The sequence below is a fragment of the Bidens hawaiensis genome, unplaced genomic scaffold, assembly GCF_021521415.1.
Source record: "Bidens hawaiensis isolate Kalapana, Puna unplaced genomic scaffold, B.hawaiensis_p1.1 tig00000458_1, whole genome shotgun sequence".
Classification (NCBI taxonomy): Eukaryota; Viridiplantae; Streptophyta; class Magnoliopsida; order Asterales; family Asteraceae; genus Bidens; species Bidens hawaiensis.
This window is the reverse complement of record NW_027491030.1, coordinates 2,390,007-2,415,353: the sequence shown is the minus strand read 5'-3', so window position 1 is coordinate 2,415,353 and position 25,347 is coordinate 2,390,007. Positions and strand designations below refer to the sequence as shown.

The following is a 25,347-nucleotide window of genomic DNA, read 5'->3' as shown; positions in this document are numbered from 1 at the left end:
TTTATAGTTTTGTGTACAACTAAGCCATCTCCATTTTGAGTTCCACGCGTGCATGGAACCATATCACTTGGCTTCGTTTGATGTACATGACAATCTAACTTAAAAGAGTTACATCTCTTGTTCAACTTTTTACAAGTGTGCTCTCTCCATCTTATAATCTCTTTGATCTAGGTCATTAATAAATAAAAATACTAATTACATACATAGATGATCAACTTATTATATATCTTGGAGTTAGTTTAAAGGCAAGATTATTATTACTAAAAATATTACATAACCAAAGCTTCGTCCCTGTCCCTAATAACTCAAGTCAAACAATCTAGAAACTAGTTGATGGCGTGGTTAAATCTAGAAGTCGGTGGCTTAATTATTTGAATTCATTAATTAATTATTGCTCTATGAAGGAACCATTAAATTTTGGTCATCAAGTTGAAGCCTATAAATGCACATGTCAATGTGCAAAGGGAACCACACAACCATCTCAAATAGATATGTTCACATTCATTTCTATGGAGTTCAATCTCTTAACTTCTCTTTTCCTTTTTGTAACACCTCTCTTCTTATTGTTTGTGGCTCACAAACATCACACATCCAACAAAAATCTCCCACCGGGGCCGCGACCATGGCCGATTATTGGGAACATCCACCAAATAGCCAAGAACCCTCATCTCGCAGCTGCCAAATTCGCTAACGAATATGGACCGCTCATCTCTCTTCGTCTAGGTACTCAATTTCTCGTGGTAGCCTCTTCAGCAGAGGCTGCCAAGGAAGTTCTCAAGACTCAAGACCGTCTTCTTTCTGGTCGAACCATACCTCATGCACTCCACCTAACTAGTTACATGGATAACTACCTCGTATGGGCGAGGGATTGTAACGAACACTGGAAATCATGTAGAACCGTGTCTCGTCTTGAGTTGTTCTCGGCTAAAGCAATAGAGGCTCAATCAAGCTTAAGAAATGAAAAGTTGAGTCATATGTTAGACTTCTTGAATAACACTCAAGGAAAGGTTGTGAAAATTGAGGAATTAGTTTTTACAACATTGATTAACACTTTGAGCAACACTTTGTTTAGCAAAGATTTGCTTGATTTGAAAGATGAGAAAACTGCTCATGGGATAAAACACATGTTGTTTAAGATATTGGAGAATTCTGTTGCACCAAATGTAAGCGACTTTTTCCCCATAGTTGGGGGCCTAGATCTTCAAGGGTTAAGGAAGGACTCCATGAATCTTTGTAACAACATGTCTAGCTATTTTGAAACTACGGTTAAAGAAAGGAGGGCTGGAATCACTAAGAACGCGGGCCATGAAAAAGATTTCTTGGACCGATTGCTAGAAAATAATTTCACGGATGCTCAAATCAGCATCTTGATCATGGTAAGTCTTTTATATGTTGATAAAACACTATTTTTTATATTTTTAAAATGCATTTTCAGGTGAATCACAAAGATTGTTAAAGAAACAAAACATTGATGTAATTATTATTTTACAAGTAATACTGACTTTTAACCTTTCCCTACCCGCAGGAATTATTCACCGCTGGTACGGATACTATGGTAACAACCATTGAGTGGGCTATAGCGGAATTGATAAAGAACCAAGACGTCATGCGTAAAGTCTACAAGGAGCTAAAAAATGAACACGACCGTGACAGTATCATGAAATCCGACCTTTCTAAATTGGCGTATTTCAATGCTTGTATCAAGGAAACACTAAGATTACACCCTGTTGTTCCTCTTCTAATTCCTCGACGCGCCCTTGAAGCTTGTGAAGTTATGAATTGTACGATTCCTCAAAATGCCCAAGTTTGGGTCAACGTTTGGGCGATAAGTCATGACCCAAAAATTTGGGAAGACCCTCATACTTTTAAACCCGAAAGGTTTCTTGGCTCAAGCATCGATTTTACAGGGCATGACTATGAGTTCTTACCTTTTGGTGGTGGGAGGAGAATGTGTCCCGGTTTACCTTCGGGTGTTAAGAGTTTGCAAACTTTGTTAGCGTTATTGGTTCTCGAATATGATTGGTCTCTTCCAAATAATGAGGATCCAACAAAACTCGACATGGCTGAAAAATTCGGTGTGACTTTGTCGAAAGAAAAACCTCTTGAGCTTATCTTCAAACGTAGAGAAGAATCAATTAATATGTAATGTCAAATGTCTGGCAGTTTTATCTTTAAAATTCTTTGAATGAATCAAACTTTTGATTTTAATGGGTTAGTTAAATGTTTAATTATTTGCAGTTGAATCAATATCACATGATCATTGATCAGTGCTGCAGATTTTGAATTAATTAACTTTATTTGAAAAAATTGCCGTTCATCTAAATTATTATCATCATCAAGATCATTGACTTCAGTTACACATTGTGCTAGCTCGTATAACCTTTGTCCATATGTAATGGGGCTATAATTTAGGCGTGAAAGGACGCAAACGCCGCCCCCTTGGGCGATTTTTGGGCGAAAAGGGGCGGGGGCGAGGTCTTCTCCTGCCTGGAAGAAGGGGCGATTTACAGGGTGGTGGGGCCGGCATGTATGGATGTGTGTGTGTTATATACACACATATATATATATATATATATATATATATATATATATATATATGTATATATATATGTATATATATATTATATATATTATTATTATATTACTAGTTGTAGCCCCTACACCATTACACCCCAAAAACAAATTCTTACCCCTTGCTGACTGGGCGCCACACGGTGCAATTCGCCCCAAATTGTAGCAACTCCACTACGCATAGTCTTATTGTCTTGATAACCACCTAAAAATGTTTCAAAGATTTTTTTTTATCAATGGACGATTTGTATAATTCACATAGTCTTTGTTTTTAGCATTAGTTTCAATTTGATGTTGACGTGATCTTATTATATTAATAAGTTTATTATTATTAACTAAGTTTCTTTTATTTAGTTTCTTTTTTATAATCAAATTATGTTTCCTTTTTTTTAATCTTTTTTCTATTTTATGTCTTTGCTTTTATATATATATGAAATTTGATGTCTCCTACACCGTGTTTTGTATCGCGTAGTCGTTATTTGTGATGAAAGAATGAACCTCTAGACAGTTCAATTAGACACATGGGATCTTGAGCATCTCATAATGTGTGATAATCTTCTATTCATTCTCTAATCAACTAACCTTCTAGGCAGTACCTTAAATATGCTTAATATCGAACCAAACCGACACATGTACACCCCTAAATATTTGAAGTAAATATATTTAATTTGCCAAAAACGTGGCGGAATTCTTATGTGACATCCTTTATAATGAAGGATATACTCGAAAATAAAGTATCAAGTTTTTTAAATACAATTTTTTCATACATTAATTTAAAGTTTGTGTTTATATTGTTACATAGGTTAAACGGGTAACAAGTTATGCAACTAGCCTTTTTGAATAGTAAAAACTTACTAGTTTAAAATATCATTCATAGAACATAAGTTGGTTCGTTGGAAATGACTAAGAAACATCATAGCCTCAGACGCATAGAAACCAAAAATATCAAATACGAAAAATGAGCCTCAGACGTGTCACCTGTGCAGCTCGTCTTGGATAGTTGGAGTGTAGCGAGGTGGCGTCATGGACTTGGAACTTTCTGAACAAAATATATATATATATATATATTTTTTCAATGTGTGAAGAGGTAGGTCCCAGCAAAGCCCAGTTGGACCCACAGGACTCACCTTGAAGAGAGACGTCTGCGCAGAAACCAACTGGATCCGCAGGACCCACCATGCTCAGAGACGTGACGTCCTTACGCGCAGTACGCAAGCTGTTCCCGCAGGAAATGCCTCCCAATGGTGTACTCCGCCTGTTCCCGCAGCTGCGGATACAAGCCATCAGGGAAGGCCACCCGCGCAGCAAGGCCACGCATAAGGCACTTAGCTCTCAATAATTCAGTAGTCACCTGAAGGAATGAGCAAAGCCGGGAACAATCCCGCACAAAGGCGGGAGGGGGAATACTCCCGCCCAAATGAGCCAGTCCGTACGATACTGGAAGATCTTTTGTACTGTACCTGACGAGGTATGGGCAAAAGATCTGACCGGAGATACGACAGCCCATTGACAACAGTATGGCGAGCAGCATGCTCTTGTACTGTATGTCACTATTAGCCGCTACCTACTCACCAACTCCTGTCATACCACGTGCATAGCCTGCAGTTGGTGGAAAAGGAATACTACACAGCAGGCCTGGTCACTATCAGCCGCTGCCTACCCACCAACTACCAGCATGGCACATGCGTAGGCCACAGTTGGTAGAACAGGAATACTATTCAACCGGCTATACCCTCTTGGAAACCTACCTTCGGCTATAAATACCCCAAATGGTATGATCATCTCATCTTATCTTGTATCTTACATCTTATACCTGATATCTGCTCTAGCAATCTCTTAATATACACTTATATTCAAGAGCAATCTAGTCTGATTCTCACGCCGGAGGGTGGTCACAAGGAGGTACCCCCCCTTCTCAGTGACGAGCTCACGGTGTCTGTTTTGCAGGTTATCAGAAGAACCATCTTTGCCGGGTCTAACCCCTCGTGGGAAACGTCTATTTAACCCCCAGATTATCCGTAATCTGCCCGGGGTCCATTAGTGTTTCTTCATTGGCGCCATCCGTGCATAAAAGCTAGAACTTCATTTCTTTTCAGTTTTTTCAAACTTCTGGAAAGATGGTTAAAGAAACTCCGGTAACCACAACCCCAGCTACTGAGGGGAATACCGGCGACTACACAGTTTTTACGAACACTACCCCGGTCACCCAAGCCGGGGCAAGTGCAGTAAATTTTACGAACACTACCCCAGTTACCCAAGCTGGGGCAAGTGCAGTAAATAATCGCTCACTGGGATTCACCGATACCCAGTTAGAGAGACAACGAACGAGGCTCCCCCGCCAAACACTCGATGAAGTTAAAGCGTGGGCGGAAGCACGTCAAAAAGAATTCCAAGCCGAGTTGGATGAACGCTTACGTTCACTCCAACAGCCTGAGGAATTCGGAGAGTACTGGGACAATGATTCGGAGGAATCCGATAGTGACGCAAACCCTCGTCATAGGGCGAAAGGGAAGCGTAAGGAAACGGACTCCCAACCGAGAAGGCGTTTTGGAGAAGCCTTCAAACCAAAAAACGCAGGTGGAAACCCACGTGACTTCTCCAAAACATTTACACCAACTGCTGCAAAGGCGGGAACGTCCAAATTTGCAAGGGACATTGCGGAAGCAATCGTCCCGAAAAGTGCCAAACAGATGTCCAACATTGGCACTTATGATGGTATATCTGATCCAGACGATCATTTGAACAGGTTCATAGCGGGGGCAACCGTCAGTAGTTGGACGGACCTACGTGGTGTTACATGTTCCAAATGACGCTTGTTGGGGCAGCTAGAGCGTGGTTCGATCGTCTACCGGTCCACCACATCTACGATTGGGAAGACTTCCAGCAGAAATTTAGCCAACACTTCAGCCAACAAAGAAAGTATACCGAAGAGCAATGGACAATCCTCAAATGCATTCGAGAGGAAGATGAATCTTTGCCAAACTTCATCACTCGCTTCAACTCAAAGAAGCTAAGTCTGGGTAATATTAGCGAAGATCTTGTTCGCGCTGCTTTCATCCAGGGCGCGAACGACCCGGGGCTCATCCGCACCTTAACGGGTAAAGATGGCATGCCATCCACATGGGATGCCATCATGACAGCAGCTAAACGCTTTGCGGAAACGGAGAAGCAACTGGGTAGAGACCTCCCCCAGAGCACAAACCTCTACACCTAGAAAACAAGAGAAGACAACGTCCTTACCGCCCGACTAAACAAAAAGCGGAAGCTAGGCATTTGGCAGTCAAGGGTAAACTTTGACACCTCATCCGGCTTGCAACATCGGTTAGGCGGAAGGGATAACGTACAGTCGAACCAGAACTCCAGATGGACGCCACTCACCAAAAGCGTCACCGAGATATTCGCCACTAAGGAGCTCCCATGGCCAAAGGCTCCAATAATCCGACATCGTCACAATGCTGATCGGAGCAAATACTGTGACTTTCACAGGACAAAAGGCCACAACACTGAAGAATGCACAGACGTAAAGGACATCGTCGAAGCATTTGTCAGAGATGGGACGCTCGCACACCTCTTGGCGTAACGAACGCTGAGCAGACTGATGCGTGTAGAACCCCAGCTGGGGAAAACACGAATAAAATTGCAGCTTCAATGCCGGAGACTACATACTGCGTAAACAACGAGATCCCGAACCAGGTGCATATCGACTCGATGGCACTCCCATCCCAACAACATGGAAGGGAGCTCAATTACACAGTTTGCATGTAGATCAATTCCAAATTTGTAAAGAAAAGGCCCAGAGCCACTTCTAATGGAAATGATTCTCCTTAGAACATCGACGCTGATGATTTTACATTTATACTTATGAACTTTCCACACGGATATGCCGGTTTTCAACGCATAATTACGTGGAAAGTCGTTGCATGGGGAAGGCGGCAAAACCCGCATAAACCCAAAAAACGGCAAACCTTCACGCAGGTCAGTTAAAGGTAAAGTTCAGTCATCCCACTAAATGAAAGTGCCGGTCTATCCGCACGAATCATGATAGAGGAAACTGAACACTAACCTATTAACAACCGCGCGTCGAACGGTTAATTTATTCAACGCTGATGCCGGTACTCACCGCATAATTACGTGGAAAGTCGTTGCGTGGGGAAGGCGGCAAAACCCGCATAAACCCAAAAAACGGTAAACCTTCACGCAGGTCAGTCATAGGTAAACTTTGGTCATCCCACTAAATGAAAGTGCCGGTCCTAACCGCACAAATCATGAGAGGAAATCGAACCAATTGACAACCGCGCGTCGAACGGATAACTTATTCAAAATACTTTAGAAAATTTCTAACAGAAGGATGAGGAAAACCTCCACGCAGGTTAGATGTAGGTAAAGTTTAGCCATCCTACTAAGTGCAAGTGATGGTCTTACCCGCACAATCACGAACGAGGAAGCAAAACTTCAACCTATTATCTACCACGTTCAAAGGTTAACTTATTCTAAACACTTAGAAAATTTCAAAGGAAAAGATGAGGAAAACTTCCACGCAGGTCAGATATAGGTAAAGTTTAGCCATCCTACTAAGTGCAAGTGACGGTCTTATCCGCACAATCATGAAAGAGGACGCAAAACTTTAACTTATTATCTACCACGTTGAAAAGTTAAATTATCTAAGTACTAAAGAAATTGCTAAGTTAAATCAGAATATGCGTGAAATAAACAAGGCAAGGGATTGGCAAATAATCTTTATTCCATCGAAATTCAAATATTACAAAGATTGCTGGGTACATACCCGCATACAAAAGCAGCTATACAAAAATAAAAATCTACTCTAATGGTGGAAAGGGATTTTCAGGATCAAGCTTCAGGACCACTTCCACTTGGACCCGCACCATCAGTAGAGTGTGGCGGTTCAAAGAAAGCTTTAAGGATAGCTAGCCCATCATCAGCAGCGGCAACTTCGTTTACCTTCTCCACCACCGGATGCGGGAAGGCGGCATACTGATTCACTGCTTGGTCATATACAGCTTCAGTATCCACATCAAATAAAGGGAAGTTGGAAGGCGGGATGCCTTTCTCAACGAACCCTAGACCAAGCAGGAAGCCGGCCTTTTCCCCATCCTCATGAGAAGCGTTGAGGGCTGCGCTCATAGCATCGTCATAAGACGTATCCGTGAAGACCCGATGCACAACCTACAAAAAGAAAAAATACAAGTATCAAAACCTTTTCTATTTACAAAGAAAAGCGTAAAGACATTATGAAGTTAAGCTTACCTGAGACAACGCTTATCGAAGAAGCCATTCCTTGGCAACCAAAGCCTCTTGGAGGGCGGCTTGAGCTTGGTTACGGGCGCGTTCGGCTTCACTTTTATTGAGGTTGGCAAGCAACACTTCCTTTGCAGCAGCCTCTTCAACGCCCTTTAGCTTCCGCTCAGTATGGTCAAGCACGCCCCTCTGGTCCAAGATCTCTTGGAGCTTCTTGGCGTCTTTCATCGCCAAGGCATCATGAGCCTGCTGGAGCGCCTCTAGTTTGGCTTTAAGTTCCTTATTCTCGAGGCGTAGAGGCTCAGCAACAGCTTCAGCCTTGGTGGCCCTCTCGGTTGCGTTCCGTGCGGTTTCCTTAGCCAGCCGAAGCTGTTCGTTAACAGCTTGGGCAGCCTTGGAACGGGCCTCGAGACGGGCCTGAACATCAACCTCAAGGGCCTTGAAGGCCTTCTCCTTCTCCGCAGCCACTGCGGTAAGCCTCTTGTTATCCTCCCGGACAGCCCGCGCCTGAGCTACTTCTTGAATACGAGCTGTTTTTAACTTGTCGTTTTCACGACAAAGCAGCTCGACGCGCGGCTGCATCCGGGCCAGGAGAATCCGAAGCTCATTGGTTAGCCTACCCTCCTGGTAGCTAGCCATTGCTTCCTCCAACGCACCACTGGGAGCTGCGTCACGAGCCCACTCCACGCACTCCACAAGCGTGCGAAGGGTTGTTCCTCGGCGGATGTCCCATCGTGGAACATACACTTCATTGGAATCCGACACTGCAAAAAACAAAAAGCAGTTAGGAAAAAATGATAAAAATAAAAAAAAAAGGCCAAAAAAACCCTACGCACCTGTAGGGTCGACAACAGGCCGATAGCCGCCAAACCCATCACCTGAACCCAAGGGAAATCCATCCAAGAGGTCAGGCAGATGGGAAGGGGGCGGAGGTTGGCGAGAAGCCCCAAACATACCCGAAGGATCGGCCGTAGCTGCCGACGTCGGAGGAGGCATAGACGCCGCCGCGGTAGAAACCAACGGAGGTGAACTCATCGGAGGTGAACTCACAACCGTGGTCGCCGCTGCGGAGGTACCCGCAGAAATAGTCACCGCCGGCTCAGTGAAAGATTCAGTAAATATGGCACTGACAGCCGGCGGAGATGTCAACGCAGTTGGAACAGTTGGCTCAACTGGGTGAGCAACTGAACCAACAACTGAAGCAGGCGCAGCCGCCTGGGTCATCGCCTCAGGTAGGTTGACCAAACCTACCGTCATGGGTCCGGAGGTGCTCCTCCCCGCTCCACCCTGGAATGCGGTAGCATCCACGCCTGCACAAAGAAGATACAAGTATATTGGCGGAAAGATATGAAGTTAAAAAATAAAGGAAGTTTGTACTTACGGGTTTTCTTGAGCCTAAAAGTGCGAACAGGCGGGGACGAACCCGATGGAGCCGGCCTATTTACGCCGCTCGCCGTCGTCATCCTGGGCTCTCCGGAGGTGACAGTCGTCGCAGCCTCCGGAGCAGTGGTCTTATCACCACCAGGGTTCCCCGCCACCTCCTCGCTCTCGGTCTCTGAATCAGACCGAGGCACCGGATCGGCAGTGGAGGCCACCTTTGCCTTCCCCTTCCCGCACCAACGGAGGACCATCTGCGGATTCCTCATCAGAAGATGACAAAATTAGAGGAATTCCACCAGAGGTTTCAGCATTGAGAGATCGAGGGTTGAATAACGCCTTACCTGGCCGCGTGGCGCTCAGAATAGGGTGGCCTGGCGGGTAGACCTCCACAAACCGATCCCTCGTTTGCTCCAAGATGGGCAACTCGTTCTCATCGAGAGCACGAGTACCCATCCGAGCGGGACCATCACTCTCCCGCGGCTGCAGGAGAGACTGCAAATCGTTTCCCTCTGAAAATAAACAGGAAAGAAGTTAGAAGAGATTCTAAATCAACAAAAAGAAATGAAGCATACCGTAAGGGACAGAGTTCAAACAGTATTCAAGGACGATCGGGATCTTTTGCGCCTCCGCATCCTTCCATACCCGGCTCATCCCGAGCATCACCATCCCGGACTCCGCAAAGCGGTAAACCGGAGATTGGACTCGGGAAATCTTTGAGAACCATTCCGCCTCCTGGTAGTTGGAGGCGTGAAGGATGGGGAGTGCTTGCCCATTCTTGAACTTCATGGCAAGGGGGATAGCGCAAGCGGAGATATAAAAGAACTCCCGCTTCAATGAACGAAGACTGCGCTCGGTTGCGCAAATCTTCAAACCCTTGATCCGGGTTATCAGAGTATACCACCCCTGGATGCACCTCCAAGAGTAGAAGGTCATCAGGCGGTCGACGAAGGGCTCAACGCCCAGAATCCGGCACACCCACTCGAAGTGGCGAATCTTCGCGATCGCCATCGGGTGTACCTCGGTAAGGTGTACACCGTGCCTCTACAGAACACGGTACACAAACTTCGTCAAGGGGAACCTAAGATTCCCATAGACAAAGAATGCGGCATATACCCCGATCTTGCCTCTGGGGGCATCATACACCGTCTGGTGAGGTTCAGGAAACTCAGGCTCGAAAGACTCGAGCATGAACTTCCTAACGATGTACTGATATAGATCGACAGGCAGAGCACACTGGCACTCGCCAGCAGTACTCTTGTCATCCTTGTCGGACGTGGATGACGGGTTCTCGGCGTACACCCCAGCCTCCTCGGCTGTAGCCTCAAGATCGTGAGCAGAAGACATCTTGCAGGTATGAAAGAAGAGAACGATTTCAAGAGAATGCTCGACTGAAAAGGTGAGTATTCGCCGGAAATCGTTTTGAAGATGAAGAGAAAAGTGAAAGTGTGGATTACAAAGGACCCTCTCCCCCTTTATATACTAATCGCAATCAATGCGATGAATTTAATGCGGAAGAGAGAGGAATCGCAGGTGCAATGAAACTATGACACGTGGCAAAGAGCAAGCTGGCAACAGCTGTTAAAAGGACGCGTGCCATTAATTTCGCGGCCACGCGCCCGAAAAATCGCGCCCACGCGCCTGAAAAAGCGTCTGGAATGACCATGTACTGTCACGTCACCATAACTTCCTGCACGTCCTGACACAGTCAGAAGAAACCGTCGGACGACGTTTCAACAGTTTGGACTGTTCTTATCCTTTCACCAACTCTTCGAATTTCAAAAAGATTCAAAAGTAAGCGGGAAAATACCCCTTACCTTGGCAACCAAGTAACTGTAAGACAGGTGCGGGTACAGTGTTAAGGCAAAACCCTTCGCATACTTAGCACCTGCAGGGAATTGAAGCCAAGAATACCTCAGCGACCAAGTAACTATAAGACGGGTGCGGGTACAGTGTTAAGACAAAACCCTTCACATACTTAGCACCCGCAGGGAATTGACGCCAGGAATACCTTGGAAGTAAAGTAACCGTAAGACGAGTGCGGGTACAGTGTTAAGACAAAACCCTTCACATACTTAGCACCCGCGGGGAATTGACGCCAGGAATACCTTGGAAGTAAAGTAACCGTAAGACGAGTGCGGGTACAGTGTCAAGGCAAAACCCTTCACATACCTAGCGCTCCGCAGGGAATTGAAACCAAGAAGGATCTTCTGGGCAATGCTTGCGAAAACGGGAATAACATCCCCGCATAGCGGGAACGTCGAGAACTACATTGTTTGAAGCTTCAAGATGGAATTGGTGGTTTTAACATAATTGATCACTATGTTCAAATCTACCAAAACCTCATGGAGAATCCACACAAGTGTGACTCAACGCTCCTGACTTGCGAGGAGGTTACAGACCTACCCGCATCATACCCAAAGATCAAGCAGGAAAGTCGGGAATTTCTGCAAGTGACATAAGGACTTCCGCGGGAAGAATCCCCATGGAAAACCTTAAAACTAAACCCTTTTCAAAAACCCTTTGCTTAAGTCCAAAAGTTCACCTCACTTATTAAACACTCATGAGAAGAACATTGGACTGGGGGGACTTGAAGAGGTAGGTCCCAGCAGAGCCCAGTTGGACCCACAGGACTCACCTTGAAGAGAGACGTCTGCGCAGAAACCAACTGGATCCGCAGGACCCACCATGCTCAGAGACGTGACGTCCTTACGCGCAGTACGCAAGCTGTTCCCGCAGGAAATGCCTCCCAATGGTGTACTCCGCCTGTTCCCGCAGCTGCGGATACAAGCCATCAGGGAAGGCCACCCGCGCAGCAAGGCTACACGCACAAGGCACTTAGCTCTCAATAATTCAATAGTCACCTGAAGGAATGAGCAAAGCCGGGAACAATCCCGCACAAAGGCGGGAGGGGGAATACTCCCGCCCAAATGAGCCAGTCCGTACGATACTGGAAGATCTTTTGTACTGTACCTGACAAGGTATGGGCAAAAGATCTGACCGGAGATACGACAGCCCATTGACAACAGTATGGCGAGCAGCATGCTCTTGTACTGTATGTCACTATTAGCCGCTACCTACTCACCAACTCCTGTCATACCACGTGCATAGCCTGCAGTTGGTGGAAAAGGAATAGTACACAGCAGGCCTGGTCACTGTCAGCCGCTGCCTACCCACCAACTACCAGCATGGCACGTGCGTAGGCCACAGTTGGTAGAACAGGAATACTATTCAACCGGCTATACCCTCTTGGAAACCTACCTTCGGCTATAAATACCCCAAATGGTATGATCATCTCATCTTATCTTGTATCTTACATCTTATACCTGATATCTGCTCTAGCAATCTCTTAATATACACTTATATTCAAGAGCAATCTAGTCTGATTCTCACGCCGGAGGGTGGTCACAAGGAGGTACCCCCCCCTTCTCAGTGACGAGCTCATGGTGTCTGTTTTGCAGGTTATCAGAAGAACCATCTTTGCCGGGTCTAACCCCTCGTGGGAAACGTCTATTTAACCCCCAGATTATCCGTAATCTGCCCGGGGTCCATTAGTGTTTCTTCAATGTGAAACCTTATTTTATTTAATTTCTATGCTGTGACTTCAAGCAAATATACGATGAACTTTCAAATTTTTTATTCGTATTTTATTGTGAAATGAGTCAACATTCAAACAAGAAGACTCAAAAAATCAAAGTCGATGACATAATATGATTTATAAAATTTATGTTTCCGTTTTATATAAAAAAAAGTGTGTACATAATATGATTATTTATTCTGTTTTGGTTACTACCAACTAATTAACTAGAGAAGTCTACGTGGAGAAATATTATAACCTAGGCTTCAAATGCTCTTGACTATCTTAGGTTGTGTGTTACGGGTAGTAGAAGAAGCGCGCAAGGAAGGCCACCTTAGCATGACTTTGTCGAAACAAAAACCTCTTGATAATATCACATATAGTTCTATTTATACAGTTCAGCTTATTAAGTAGTGGTGATGCGATCCCTGTCAATTAATATCATTAATTTTAAGATTTTAAAAGAAGAAAAACCAAAGATGAATTTGTTTACATTATTTCGAACCCGATCACGAATTGCTACTTTTTCTTATAATTGAACTAAAATACACATTTATCCATAAAATTTGTTCACTTTTATAAAAACACATGGCTTCTTATCCTCTCTCTATATATATACAAAAAAAGAGGGAGATGGTACTTTTAACTTTTCGTATAATCTAGGGCATGGGTTAAGGGGACAGGGACTCCAATGTATAAAAATTAAACCAAATGTCGCGTTTCAAATTCTTTTTGATGAAAAAACGATTTATGACACAATTTAAAACAAACACGTAGTACACATAAATTACTACACCGTAACCAGTGGCAGTTAACACTTCAACTCCACCACAAGCTCTCTAGCCATTCTTCCCATTCGATACATTGTATAATAATGTCGTCACCACTTTAGTGGGATGATCATGAGTTTTACCTTAGATTAGGTCTCACGACATTGAACCCCCTGAGAGCTTTCCAGGGGTTTAGTCAAGTGTTCGTGGTTAAAAAAACATGGGATAATAAGTGTCAAAGTTGTCCATATCAGTATAGCACATGTGAATTTCTCTTGCCAATAAATGCATCAAAACATTTCTCGTTTGTCGAAAACATACTTGGAATCTCTCTTTGAACACACGGTTGCAAAACATTTTTTCTGTACAATACTCTTTTGTATAGCGAGTGAGCATGATGTTACAACTCTATACTAACGACCAGTTCATACTTTCCGGTATTTTGTCGCAAATAAGATTACTTGCCGTGCACATACATATGATGGTCTATTACGGTTGATAAAAGCCTTACCAAGTTACCAACGAATTTAATGGTGATGACCATACATTTAATAATTTGCGTATTTCTTTATTGTTATTATATGCATTGCTTTTGTTATTAAGTATATTACAGTAAGTTGTTTTTATATCTTCTAGGTTCAAGAAGCTAGAGCTTAAACAAGGTTAAAGTTTTACTAAAAGTAAATTTTGAATGGAGAATTGTAGTTGGGCTTCAATACAAATCTTAGTGGGTTCTCATAAAAAGGTAAGTTATGGGCCTGATTTAATATATTTGCGGGCTAGATCAGAAAAAGAGGATGCAATTAAAAGTTTTGGATGTTTCTCTCAAGTAACATAGAGAAGGGGTGCCTCAAGTTCTATTACTCTTACATTCTCGTGTCATTTACATTTTTAACTACTCTGAAACAACTTAATCAAATGCAACACTTCTCTCAATTACCCTAAAATTATTTTCATTTAAAAAAAAGTTATATAAAATGGTGAATAATTGGTTACGGACTCACTTGCAATTCCCCATCTACACTACCCTAATCAGGTACTGGTACCACGAAGGAGTACCCTCCGCACTATCCTAAGTAGATGGGGGGTGCTCCTCTCATTGTTTAAGAAGTACTCCTAACGAGATACCTCAATGGTGGCCCTTCCCCCTAATGGAAAGCAAATTGAGAAGTATGAGCGGTAATTTACAGAAAACCTAGTGTTGTATGCGAAATAATATAGTAAATACACACGACTGCTTCGGTATATATTAAAAGGGTCATAAGAGTATTCTATGATTTTTTAACTAGTTTAAGACAATTAAAATAAGGGTTATTAAATTTAAATACCTCAACTTTCAACTGTTGACTGGAAACAAATGAAATATGTACCATCACTCTCAACTTTCACCTTATTTTCTTCAGGCATTTTTAAACTAACGGGACGTTAACTCCGTTAATTTATTATTGGCGTGACACATTTTAATGAAATAATAAAAAAATGGGTTCCACGCCACCACTTAATCTTTCTTCTCCATCAAACCCTGATCTCCATTAGCACCAACCCACCTTCATCCCTCCGGCGTGTTTTTTCGCTCACCGCCACACCACCACCACTATGGGCTTAGTGTGTATACCCCAGCCGCCTGTTTGAATGTAAAAAAGTTTTGTGACAAAATTAAACACCGTAGATTATGTGTCATTTCTTTGTTAGCCGCCTTGTTTGAATGTGAAAATGGCAACAAAACTCCATAGATGACCTCCGGAGTTTGATCACATATTGAAAAGAGTGACCAAGACTTGGAAAAAAGTGTGTAATTATTCTTTCGTTGGACTTTATGAGTGGGAAATTAAATTCAGTCGTTTTCCAAAGTTGCAATTCTTATCTGACACGGTTTTCTTCTTGTGGACTTGGGTAGTAGTGTTTTTAACGGTGGGTCAGAATGTATTAAAAATTGTCTCATGCAAAGTGATCAGACACGAGAAAGTATGTCTTGAAATACAATACGTGTTTATGCACTTCACATTTGATACTTTTGTTTTCCCAACGCTTGAAGTTGTAGAGCTATATAGTCGTGTTCAAGGATCATGAATAGTAACGATAGAATGTTATTTTACAACGGCTTAGTTTCTCTATCAAAAAATGGCTAGTGGCTTCAGTTGCCAACATATCCATCAAAACATTCAGTACCATGTTAACAGCGACCTTTTACAAAGCATTTGGTTGCCATCAGTGGCGGACCCAGGATTTTTTGACAACGGGGTCCTATTTTTTTCGGTGTTCAAACTTTTCGGGTCGGGTCGGGTCGGGTCGGGTCAGGTCGGGTCGAGACGAGAAACATAATAAAAAACAATATCATAACAAAACACACATAATATACGACATCATTCAAAACGATAAAGAAACATTACAAATTCTTAAAGTTGTTTCAAAACGAGGTCTCAAACTTTCTTTTTAATGATTCTTGCATAATTAGCCCTAAATTTCAAGTTTTTAAGAAAACTAAGTCACAATCTAACAACAATATACAACATACAATAACCAATATGAGTATAATTATATAAAAACTCAATCAACTAATTAGCCCTAAAATTACCTTTAGTATGAGACAAATCGGAGGAAACAAAGACATATAAGACCAGAGAGGGGTGAACTGTGGCTGGAGAGAGACGGAGGCTGGCGGAGATGGGCGGAGGCCGGAAAATCTGAGAGGGTCGTGAGTTAGGGTTGAGCAGTGGGTTTGAGGTGTGTGGTGGAATATGCTAATTCTTAATTTTGTTATGTCGTTGTATGTTTTTGAATGTCTGATAAAGTTGGGATAAGTTAACACCCAAATGCCAAAAGTCCAAAACTAATATTGAGTTTATCAAAAAAAAAAAAAGCGAAAAACATAAAAAATGAAGCAGCCAAGTCTCGAACTCGCGTTTTCCGCATGGAAAAGCAAGAGAGTTTCCATCAGGCTAGAAGAGTAATGTGGATATGGGGTCCAACTACTAATTCTTATGGGGTCCTTAAAAAATTTATGATATCGCTTATAAGAAATTTTTAAAAAACATTGGTGTCCCGGAACACCGATGGTTACTACGTGGGTCCGCCCCTGGTTGCCATATGTTTTAAAATACTATACATCATCATCATCATCATCATCGTACTCAGTATATCCCACCAATAGCAAAGCTATAGTAGGGTCTGAGGAGGGTAAGATGTAGACAGCCTTACCTCTACCCCATAAGGATAGAGAGGCTGCTTCCGGTGAGACCCCCGGCTCGATAGTAGTTTTGCATCAAGCCTTGGACATAAGGCACATAGCACTCAATCATCGGGACACCGGCTGATCGGTGCATGTACCCTTGTCTTTCGGCTATCAACGCCACTACATGATGCCTGATTAACCGTCCGTCACTTTTAACGTTATTTTCACGAGATTAGTAAAATAACGTCAAAATTAGTGCAATTTCACTTTTGCCCACCCGAGGGTTCACATATATATACATCATATGTGCGCACCGCAAGCAGGGCTATTTAAAATACTATACGTTATGTTTAATAATAAATGACCATGCAGCCTTGTATATTTGACTAGCATGCTAAAGAACACAATTGTAAAATTATTTGATGAAAACATATAAGTTGACGAATTCGACCTGTAGCCCTGTGTAGGGCTGTCATTTTTACCCAAAACTCAACCTGAAAAAAACCCTTAATCGAACCCGAGAAAGACTAACATGAATCTGAATCGAAGTAATTCAAGTTGGTTCTTGGGACTGGTTTATGGGTTTCGGGTCAGCCCGAAAACCTGAATAAACTTAGTTTTAGAACCAAATATATTTTTATTTTTTAGGTATTATAGGTTAAGATTTAACCATTAAAGACATCAGAATCTGGCTCTAATCAATTGTTGTCATTTCACATATTATGGATAGATTGGTCGTTGTAAATTCATGTTTTATGTTTATAGCTAATATCAAACGTGATCAAATAACCAAATCACGCTTGATTATAGACGATTATGGTTGCAGTTTGTTTCTTATTTTTTGAATTGTTTTATCAGGTTGTTACATTATCATTACAATTCAGTTTGCTGAACATAGGCAGGTCACGAATGCGTCATTACAAAGTTTAGGTTTAGCCTGTTGTCAATTTATTTGGGGTTTGTCAATTCATTCGGCGACGATTTGACAATGCAAAACTCATCTGCGGTATAGACTGCTATAAAATGTAAAAAGCTGTGGTCAAGTTTAACAAGCCAACAAGCACACCAACTATGACCCGAGATCAGCTCCTCTAAACTAGAGGCATTTTCGTCTATACTAAATATTAAGGCGTACCATAAACATATAAAATACCAGTCAAAACAAAACTTAGAATATCAAAAAGCAAATATTGTAGATAATCAAAAACATCTAAAACAAAGTTTTGTCTCAACATTAACAAATCCAAAACACTCAAAATGATAATCTCAGAAAAGCACTAATTGATATTCAACGCTTTCCACCGCCACCACCGAGCTTAGGTCCCTTACCTTTAGGCACATTGCCACTTTTGCCTTGAACTTTCTGTTTTGACACCACCTCTGCTTTCTTCGCCTTCTTCTCGTCCTTGGTTTTCTTGATCCTTTCCTTGATTTCACTGCAATTTGAATAAAAAAAGTCAAAGGTCAATGAACCCAGACCAAACTGACCAAAACCTGTTTTAAAAAGTCAAGCACTATACCGAAGGGCGGCCTCCCTAGCAGCATCGCGAACTTCTGGTTTCTCACTACGTTTCTTCTGAATGACTTCCAAAGTTGCCCCCACAATAGCCCTTGAGTAAGGCTTCTTGGTAGCACGACGCCTTTTCCTCACAGCCTCTTGAGCTTGATCCTATTAAAACCAATAAAACCATTATCAATATCTTGGTGTTTAGGTCCCAAAAACCAAAGTGCAAGGTGTGAGATGCATGTCTCACAGATTACACATTAATAGCATTTTTATAATAAGGTGTAGCCTCTAGGCCCTACGGCAATTTCTTGATCGCCTCACGCCTAGGCATGCAAAATGAACCGAACAAAAGTAAACCGAGCATGTTCGTATTTATTCCTTTTAGTCGCACAAAACTAACCAAACAAGATTTTCTTGACCTTGTTTGTTCGTTAAAAAAAATAGTACGTTTGTGTAATTTTGATAATAGTACAAACAAACGTTGCATGAATGCAAACAATTAAACATAACTAAGTGTAGATGAACAAACATGACCCAGAAATGAGAAAACACCAACTAAAAGTAAACGTGAACCTCAATCTGTTGAGAAGTTAAAAAATAATAAAAACTAGTCTACACTATAATATAAAAGAGCATAAACAAGTTTTATACGAAAGAACATTCACAAACATAAACAAAAAAGGAGACGTGTGTTCATGTTTGATCATTTAACTAAATGAACAAAAAATTTCTTCATGTCCATTCGTTATTATATAAACGAAAATAAACAAACTTCCCAGCAAATGATTCATTAAAAGTTTTGATAATGTTAGCAAAATTAACACAGTAACCCAAAGCATTAAATAATATTATCAAATAACACATGTAGCATTTCAGCAAAGTTTTCTTACCTTCTTGTGCTGCTTTCGGAACATTGCGGTCCATGTGAGCTTTGAGGGCTTCAACTTGTTATGGAAGTACCTCTTGCATTTGGAATTCGCAAACAAGAAGACCTAAATTGAAAACATAAAAGTCCGCTTTTTTATATCCAAACAGCAACCAAAACGTATGCAAAATACAAACCACAAACGCATCAAAACAACAAACAAACATCAATTACCTGTGAGTCAGATCGGATGAATCTAATACCCCTTCCTGGATAAATTTTCTGGCCACTGAATCGGCATAGCTCAGTCCTATAACAAACGAAAGTGTCAAATGCGGAAACTAAACGATCACTAGAAAACCGATAAACTACTCAAGCACGAATCAATAAACAAGCCGAGCCCAAACCTCAAATAACGCGCCTTTAGTTATCAAGCCCGAGCACAAGCAATATATGAGAAGCTCAATTGGGCTCGTCGAGTCTCAGCGAGCCTTGTTTACTTTTAAGTTTTACCTCTTTTGGACTTCTATGTATTAAACGTGTAAACCAATCTATCACTAGAAAGCCGCAGAGCCTAGATATGCAATTGATCCTAGCCGAGCCACTCGCTACTCAAGCTCGCTCGGATTGATAAAAAGCTCGTTTATCTATCAAATCCGAACTTTAAGAAGCTCATTTAGGCTAATTGAGCACTGTTTATTTTTTATTTTTTATATTTTATCTCTTTTAGACTTCTATGTATTAATTTCACATTACACAGCCGAGCTCGAGACGAGCCGACGTTTGGCTCATTTAATGTACTACACGAGCTTAAGTTTTAGCTCATTTATCATTTAAAGCTTATCTCAAAATAAATAAAAAAATGGTTAAAAATGTATATAAAATTATTAATAACTAATAAAGAAGCCGAGCCGAGCCAAGCTGAGGTTAAGAAAAATAGATAAATCGCTACTTAATCTATGGCGTTTGAGCCCTAATTTTGCAAATAAAACATGTAACTATAATCAAATAAGATATGGAGTGAAATTGATGTGATATTGTTATCATTTTGTAATTTGATCTAACGAACAACTTAGAATTGAGATACAGATACACAATATAAGCAATTAGGTTTTAATTAATTGAATAATAAGAGTTGAATGAAGGATTGATAAGAGAGATTAGAGATCGTACTTGAGAACCATATTGACGGCGGCTGCTTACTCTACCTGTAATGCGAAGAAAAGATAAAACCCTAGCAACAGGAATACGTAAGGCCATTTTATACTTGTGAAATGTAAAAGATCACGTTTAGTCCTTCCGTTTATCCATTATGTGTTAACCTATTTATTCATTTCTGATATGCTTTTTAAACGAACCGAACGTTCAGTAAATTGTTTGACATTAAGATCATTTATTTATTTCCGTTCCTTTAATAAATGAACCAACGTAATTATAAGTTTTTGTGTTTTTTAATTATAGAACGAAAATGAGCGTATGTCATATCCGTTCGTAAATGTTCGTTCATTTACATTCGTCTATTGTATGTTTCCAAGTTTACCTTTTACCGTTTACCTATTACGTATATTTAAATATTCATATAGATATTTTAAATCACTGATATATTAGTTTAAAATCAGTCTTATATCATTTTTTTAAATCATTAGAATCAATTTTAAGACCAAACGTAGTGGGACGTTGTGGTGTGTGAAAAAAGCCATAAAACACCGCTCCTTAGGTTTTGGGCTTCAAAATCTCTCCAAAATACTTGAAGGAGAAGAAGGTGGGGCCAAGAATGATACAGCCAATGAAAAAGAACGACGAAGGAGTTTTCCACCTCTGTTGCTACACATGGTCAACGTATAATTACCTTTTGGGTTATTGTTTTGCAATAATAACATAGATGGATTTATGATAGTGATTTAAACATTGTGTTTAACTTAACTTTTTGACTTGTCTAATAGTATTTATTTAGATAAATATGTCACTTTGCCTATTTATGTGGTGAGAGTTCAAAATCCGTGAGTTGAGTGTCAAAAAATAAAGTGTAAGCTAAGCTATGTTTGCTTATGTTCGGTCTTTTGCATTTGTTTTGTGTGTGTCATCAAAAGTTTCTTTTGTTCCAACCTCTATAAATCGAGAATCTAAGAAAATCGTTGAACCAAATTGGGTTCAACCCGACATGGTCGGCCTCAACTTGGTATGTTGTTTGCCAATTCTACTGCAAAGTAAAAAAGAAACAGTTTGTTCACTGGTTAGCAGTCCAACCCGAATGAATCAAACTGACAATTGGCAAAGGCCCTGGTTCCATTTCCAACCTTTTCCAACGGGTCCCACAGTTGATCGGTTCGTGTTTGTTGACAATGATCACAAAGCTGCTTATGCTCATATTTAGCCAACTAATCATCTTTTCTTCTTTTTCATGATTGCCCCACATGTTACATTGATTGAATTATGTAAAATAATACATTTTCAATGTTCATAGCAATAAACTAATTTATTAAAGAGTTCACAGGCCTGCAAACATATTTACACTGCAAGTGTCTCTTTTACCATGGAAACTCTTTGATCTTTGTTTCACTAGTTCTGTAACAGTACAATATTACAATCAACAGAGTATTTACAAAACAACATACAGCAAAAACAAACAAATTGGTTAATTGTGCATCACCTATTCTTTGTAAATTATGCTAAAGAAAGCCATCGATGGGCCTGCATTCTCGCAACTTCAAGGAGGACCGGAAAACCTGAACTGATATAAAATATCATGTAGCCGACAAGAAAGGGCAATTTTGACACATTAGCTTATGTATTGATCAACACTCTCCATCACTTTCCATATCAGATTCTGAATCGTCACACCCGTGCTCATTATTGCTCATTTTAACCTCGGTTTGATCGTCAACAACTTTAACCCGGTCAAAGTCAACTCCATCAAAACGATCACTCTCTCTTTCCCGCCTATGATAAACAAACTCACGATCCGTATTCGGTCTCCTCAAAGTAATTAATTTAGCCAAATTCCTTCTCGCCAAATACACCTCATTCGGTTCAACCAACTCGCCTTTATTATACGCCTCGCGCAAAAATATCGTATGAAGCTTCCCATAATTTCCTCGCGTAGAAATATAAAATATTCCTTGATGTTGAAGAAGAAAATCTTTAAGCTTTTTTGGCAAATTCATGGTAACCCTAAAATGTGCAATTCTTTCCAAACTAATCTTTTTCTCAACCGTTAAAGATAATATTTCATGAATCATGGCAACCGCCCGTTTTTCCATCCGCTTTTGGGCCTCAAGTGATCGCATATCGTAGCCGGACACGTCTTCGTACGGTGACCAATACGGAAGCCGTTGCCATTTCCAAACAGCAATTTTGTAATATTTTCCCGTTTTGAACCCGGACGGGAAATTGATAATGAATGAAAATCTTATGTTTTCGGCGTCTCCGCCTTTTTCTCGATACTCGTGTTCCCGAACTTTTTCTATAGCGCAAACACCGAGTTTCGGGTCGGTTTCTACTAACTCAATGTATTTACTTTTGCTTTCCTTGTCTTCAAATAACCTGAAAATTTGCGGGTGTTTTGGAATTAAAAACCGAACCATATTCATGAGTTTTCATTTCTAATTTTTAACTTTCAAAAACCCATCCAAGCTTTTATGAAAGTTTAACAAACATTGTTACTTGAATGTATAATAATCAATTATTTATTGATTATCAATAAGATTTAGGCCCAAGTTCGTGAGGTTGAGCATTTAGCCAATCTTTTTTGGCCTAAATGTAAAAACTGACACCGAATGGTTTACAAAAACTCAAAAACCGAATTCTCAGTTTTTGGTACGGTTTAAGCAAAAAACATGAAAAAAAAATGATCTTCAAATAACCTGAAAAAAATAACTCATACTAAAATTATAAATTTCAGTTTTAAAATCCATCAGGGACAGATCTGCTGAATCGTGCACAGTGTAGACTGCCTGTAATATCATGGCACTGGAGCAGTCTGCTCTGTCATCTCAACTGTTAGTTGGCCTCATGATGAATATGAGGAGCAATGCCGATGAGAGTTTAGTTGGTGCACCTTATACTCGACATTCTAAAGGGAAAGAAGGATGGAGGAAGTTATACATAGCTGACGCAAGACCCCGAAAAAATGCTTTGGCAAATGGAGCAATGGGTGGAGGTTCAGAGTCATCTTCCAATTATTTCCAGTGTGAGGAAGGATTCCATTTGCTTTTCTTGAAGACATACATCAAAGATTTGTGAGGACTTATGGTCGAGCAATATTATCAGCTCAAGCTTATAGCATGAATGATGAATTTTCAAGGATTTTGAGCCAACAAATGCGGTATTACTCTAATGACCCTAATGCAGATAGAATTAACCGTTTAAAAGGCGAAATGAGCCAGGTCAGCATATTAATCTTTAAAGAATAAACCGGATATAGGTGTTTTTCATTTCAAAACATTTCTTGTGGAGATTAAAACGTATTTGGTTGCAAAACCGGTGTGGCAAAGTTACAGTTGGTTACTGTCTACCAACGGTATTATGTGCATATAAAATCACAAGGTTTACTTTCGGAAAAACAAAAAAATCATTAATTTATACTATTTTTGGTTATAATTCTTTTTTGGAGACGGATACTTTTTCTAGAGTTTTGATTTTTGAACTATTTACCCTTAGTCATCTAAATAGTTATTTTGTTTTCCAAAGATTAACAATTTTGACGTTATTTTGAACCTCGGGTGGGCAAAAGTGAAATTGCACTAATTTTGACGTTATTTTACTAATCTCGTGAAAATAACGTTAAAAGTGGCGGAAGGTTAATCAGGCATCATGTGGTGGCGTTGATAGCCAAAAGACTAGGGTACATGCACCAATCAGCCGTTGTCCCGATGATTGACTGTTATGTGCCTTATGTCCAAGGCTTGATGCAAAACTACTATCGAGCCGGGGGTCTCACCGGAAGCAGCCTCTCTATTCCTAAAGGGTAGAGGTAAGGGTGTCTACATCTTACCCTCCTCAGACCCTACCATAGCTTTGCTATTGATGGGATATACTGAGTACGATGATGATGATGATGATGAATTTTGAATTTTAAGTAATTTATACAAATATTAATATATAGTGTTACCCAAATGAATATAATCAACTAATTATTAATTAACAAAAAGATTGAAGTCTAAATTCATTATTTTGGGCCAATAAAAAAATTTCAAGCCAAAATGGTAAAACCAAAACCGAGCCAAATTCAAACCAAAAACCGACAAATTCTCGGTTTCTGGTTCGGTCTAAGCCCAAAGCCTAAAAAACTGATCTCCAAATACCTGAAAAACTGAGGGTGTTTTAAAATCACAGAATACTCAAAATCCTCAGGGAACCCGAACTCTCGCCTCGCAATCCGCACATGCTCGAGCCCGACCCATTTAGTGTTCGACAGCATCAGAAGCTTTCTTAACCGGGTCACACAGTCATCAATCTGGGCCATTACCGCTTCGTTCTCTTGCTGTATTTGAACAAGGGCTTTTCTTGTAAGTCTGCAGTAAAGTATCCTTTGCACCGGGTGTTCAAACACATCAAATATATGCGGAAACTTAAGCACAAACCGGCCTGCTTCGTATTGTTTAAACCCAAGTCGGCGCGAAAGGTTGTCTAAACGAGCTGATGTCAACATTGTATTGGGCTGGGACAGAATGAGTTCTTGAAGTTTAAGGACTTTACGGGTTTTCTTCTCGATTTCCATGTAGTTGTCGTACGCGTGGTCTCTAACGCGCTGTTGGTTCTTGGGTATTGAGGTTGATTGTGAAAAGTTATTAATAATAATCTTAAATGGGTTTACAGATTTGGAGATGGGTTTTGAAAATTGGATTGAAAGGTGGAAGATTTTGTGCATTTTGATAATCGGGTTTCGGGTTCAGGGTTTAGGGTTTAAGGGTTTGTACCTGAGAGTTTGGATTGAATTAATAATATTAAGGGGCATATTAAAATTGCATAAGCTTAATGAATCAGGGTTTATGACATTTAATCAAACAAGTTATAATTTGCAAATAAAATTAAACATTTAAATAAGAAAACCCTGAAAATAAAGTAAGAAACTTTACCGAAACAGAGGATCGGTTGAGGGTTTTTAGTCGCGGCGATGCGGCGGAGCTGCCGTATGATGTGGCGGTAGACTGCGGCGGAGGACGGCGGCTGTGCAGTGGTGTGTGTGTAGATGTGAAGTGAAGGTTTCTGTGTTCTCTGATTGATGACTTGGGCCTTGGGCCAGTAGCCCAG

At 40.9% G+C, this 25,347-nt stretch overlaps 3 protein-coding genes across 3 annotated transcripts; 1 reads left to right on the top strand and 2 right to left on the bottom strand.

Annotated features, from left to right (window-relative positions):
- Positions 1–438: 438 nt before the first annotated feature.
- On the top strand, positions 439–2,208 carry LOC143628128 (putative (S)-N-methylcoclaurine 3'-hydroxylase isozyme 2). Its single transcript, XM_077097797.1, has 2 exons — positions 439–1,376; positions 1,526–2,208. Exons 1-2 carry the CDS (start codon positions 492–494, stop codon positions 2,144–2,146), a joined length of 1,506 nt encoding a protein of 501 aa, XP_076953912.1. The 5' UTR covers positions 439–491; the 3' UTR covers positions 2,147–2,208.
- A 15,665-nt stretch (positions 2,209–17,873) lies between these two features.
- Positions 17,874–20,343, bottom strand: LOC143628118 (large ribosomal subunit protein eL24). The gene is made up of 5 exons (XM_077097788.1): positions 20,269–20,343; positions 19,330–19,405; positions 19,121–19,222; positions 18,244–18,392; positions 17,874–18,159 (listed from the first exon to the last, which is right to left on the bottom strand). Exons 1-5 carry the CDS (start codon positions 20,277–20,279, stop codon positions 18,012–18,014), a joined length of 486 nt encoding a protein of 161 aa, XP_076953903.1. The 5' UTR covers positions 20,280–20,343; the 3' UTR covers positions 17,874–18,011.
- A 1,269-nt stretch (positions 20,344–21,612) lies between these two features.
- LOC143628111 (protein ROOT PRIMORDIUM DEFECTIVE 1-like) lies at positions 21,613–25,003 on the bottom strand. The gene is made up of 2 exons (XM_077097780.1): positions 24,399–25,003; positions 21,613–22,638 (listed from the first exon to the last, which is right to left on the bottom strand). Exons 1-2 carry the CDS (start codon positions 24,962–24,964, stop codon positions 21,891–21,893), a joined length of 1,314 nt encoding a protein of 437 aa, XP_076953895.1. The 5' UTR covers positions 24,965–25,003; the 3' UTR covers positions 21,613–21,890.
- Between the last annotated feature and the right edge of the window lie 344 nt (positions 25,004–25,347).

Bases quoted from the DNA above. Each gene is read 5' to 3' on its own strand.
- LOC143628118 (XM_077097788.1), bottom strand. The intron at 18,393-19,120 runs GTAAGAAAACTT...TGGTTTTAATAG, and splicing joins TCCGAAAGCAGCACAAGAAG to GATCAAGCTCAAGAGGCTGT. The intron at 18,160-18,243 runs GTATAGTGCTTG...TTCAAATTGCAG, and splicing joins GCTAGGGAGGCCGCCCTTCG to TGAAATCAAGGAAAGGATCA.
- LOC143628128 (XM_077097797.1), top strand. From the start codon at position 492: ATGTTCACATTCATTTCTATGGAGTTCAATCTCTTAACTTCTCTTTTC. The intron at 1,377-1,525 runs GTAAGTCTTTTA...CCCTACCCGCAG, and splicing joins AAATCAGCATCTTGATCATG to GAATTATTCACCGCTGGTAC.
- LOC143628111 (XM_077097780.1), bottom strand. From the start codon at position 24,964: ATGCACAAAATCTTCCACCTTTCAATCCAATTTTCAAAACCCATCTCC. The intron at 22,639-24,398 runs GTATTTGGAGAT...GCAAATTTTCAG, and splicing joins AAACACCCTCAGTTTTTCAG to GTTATTTGAAGACAAGGAAA.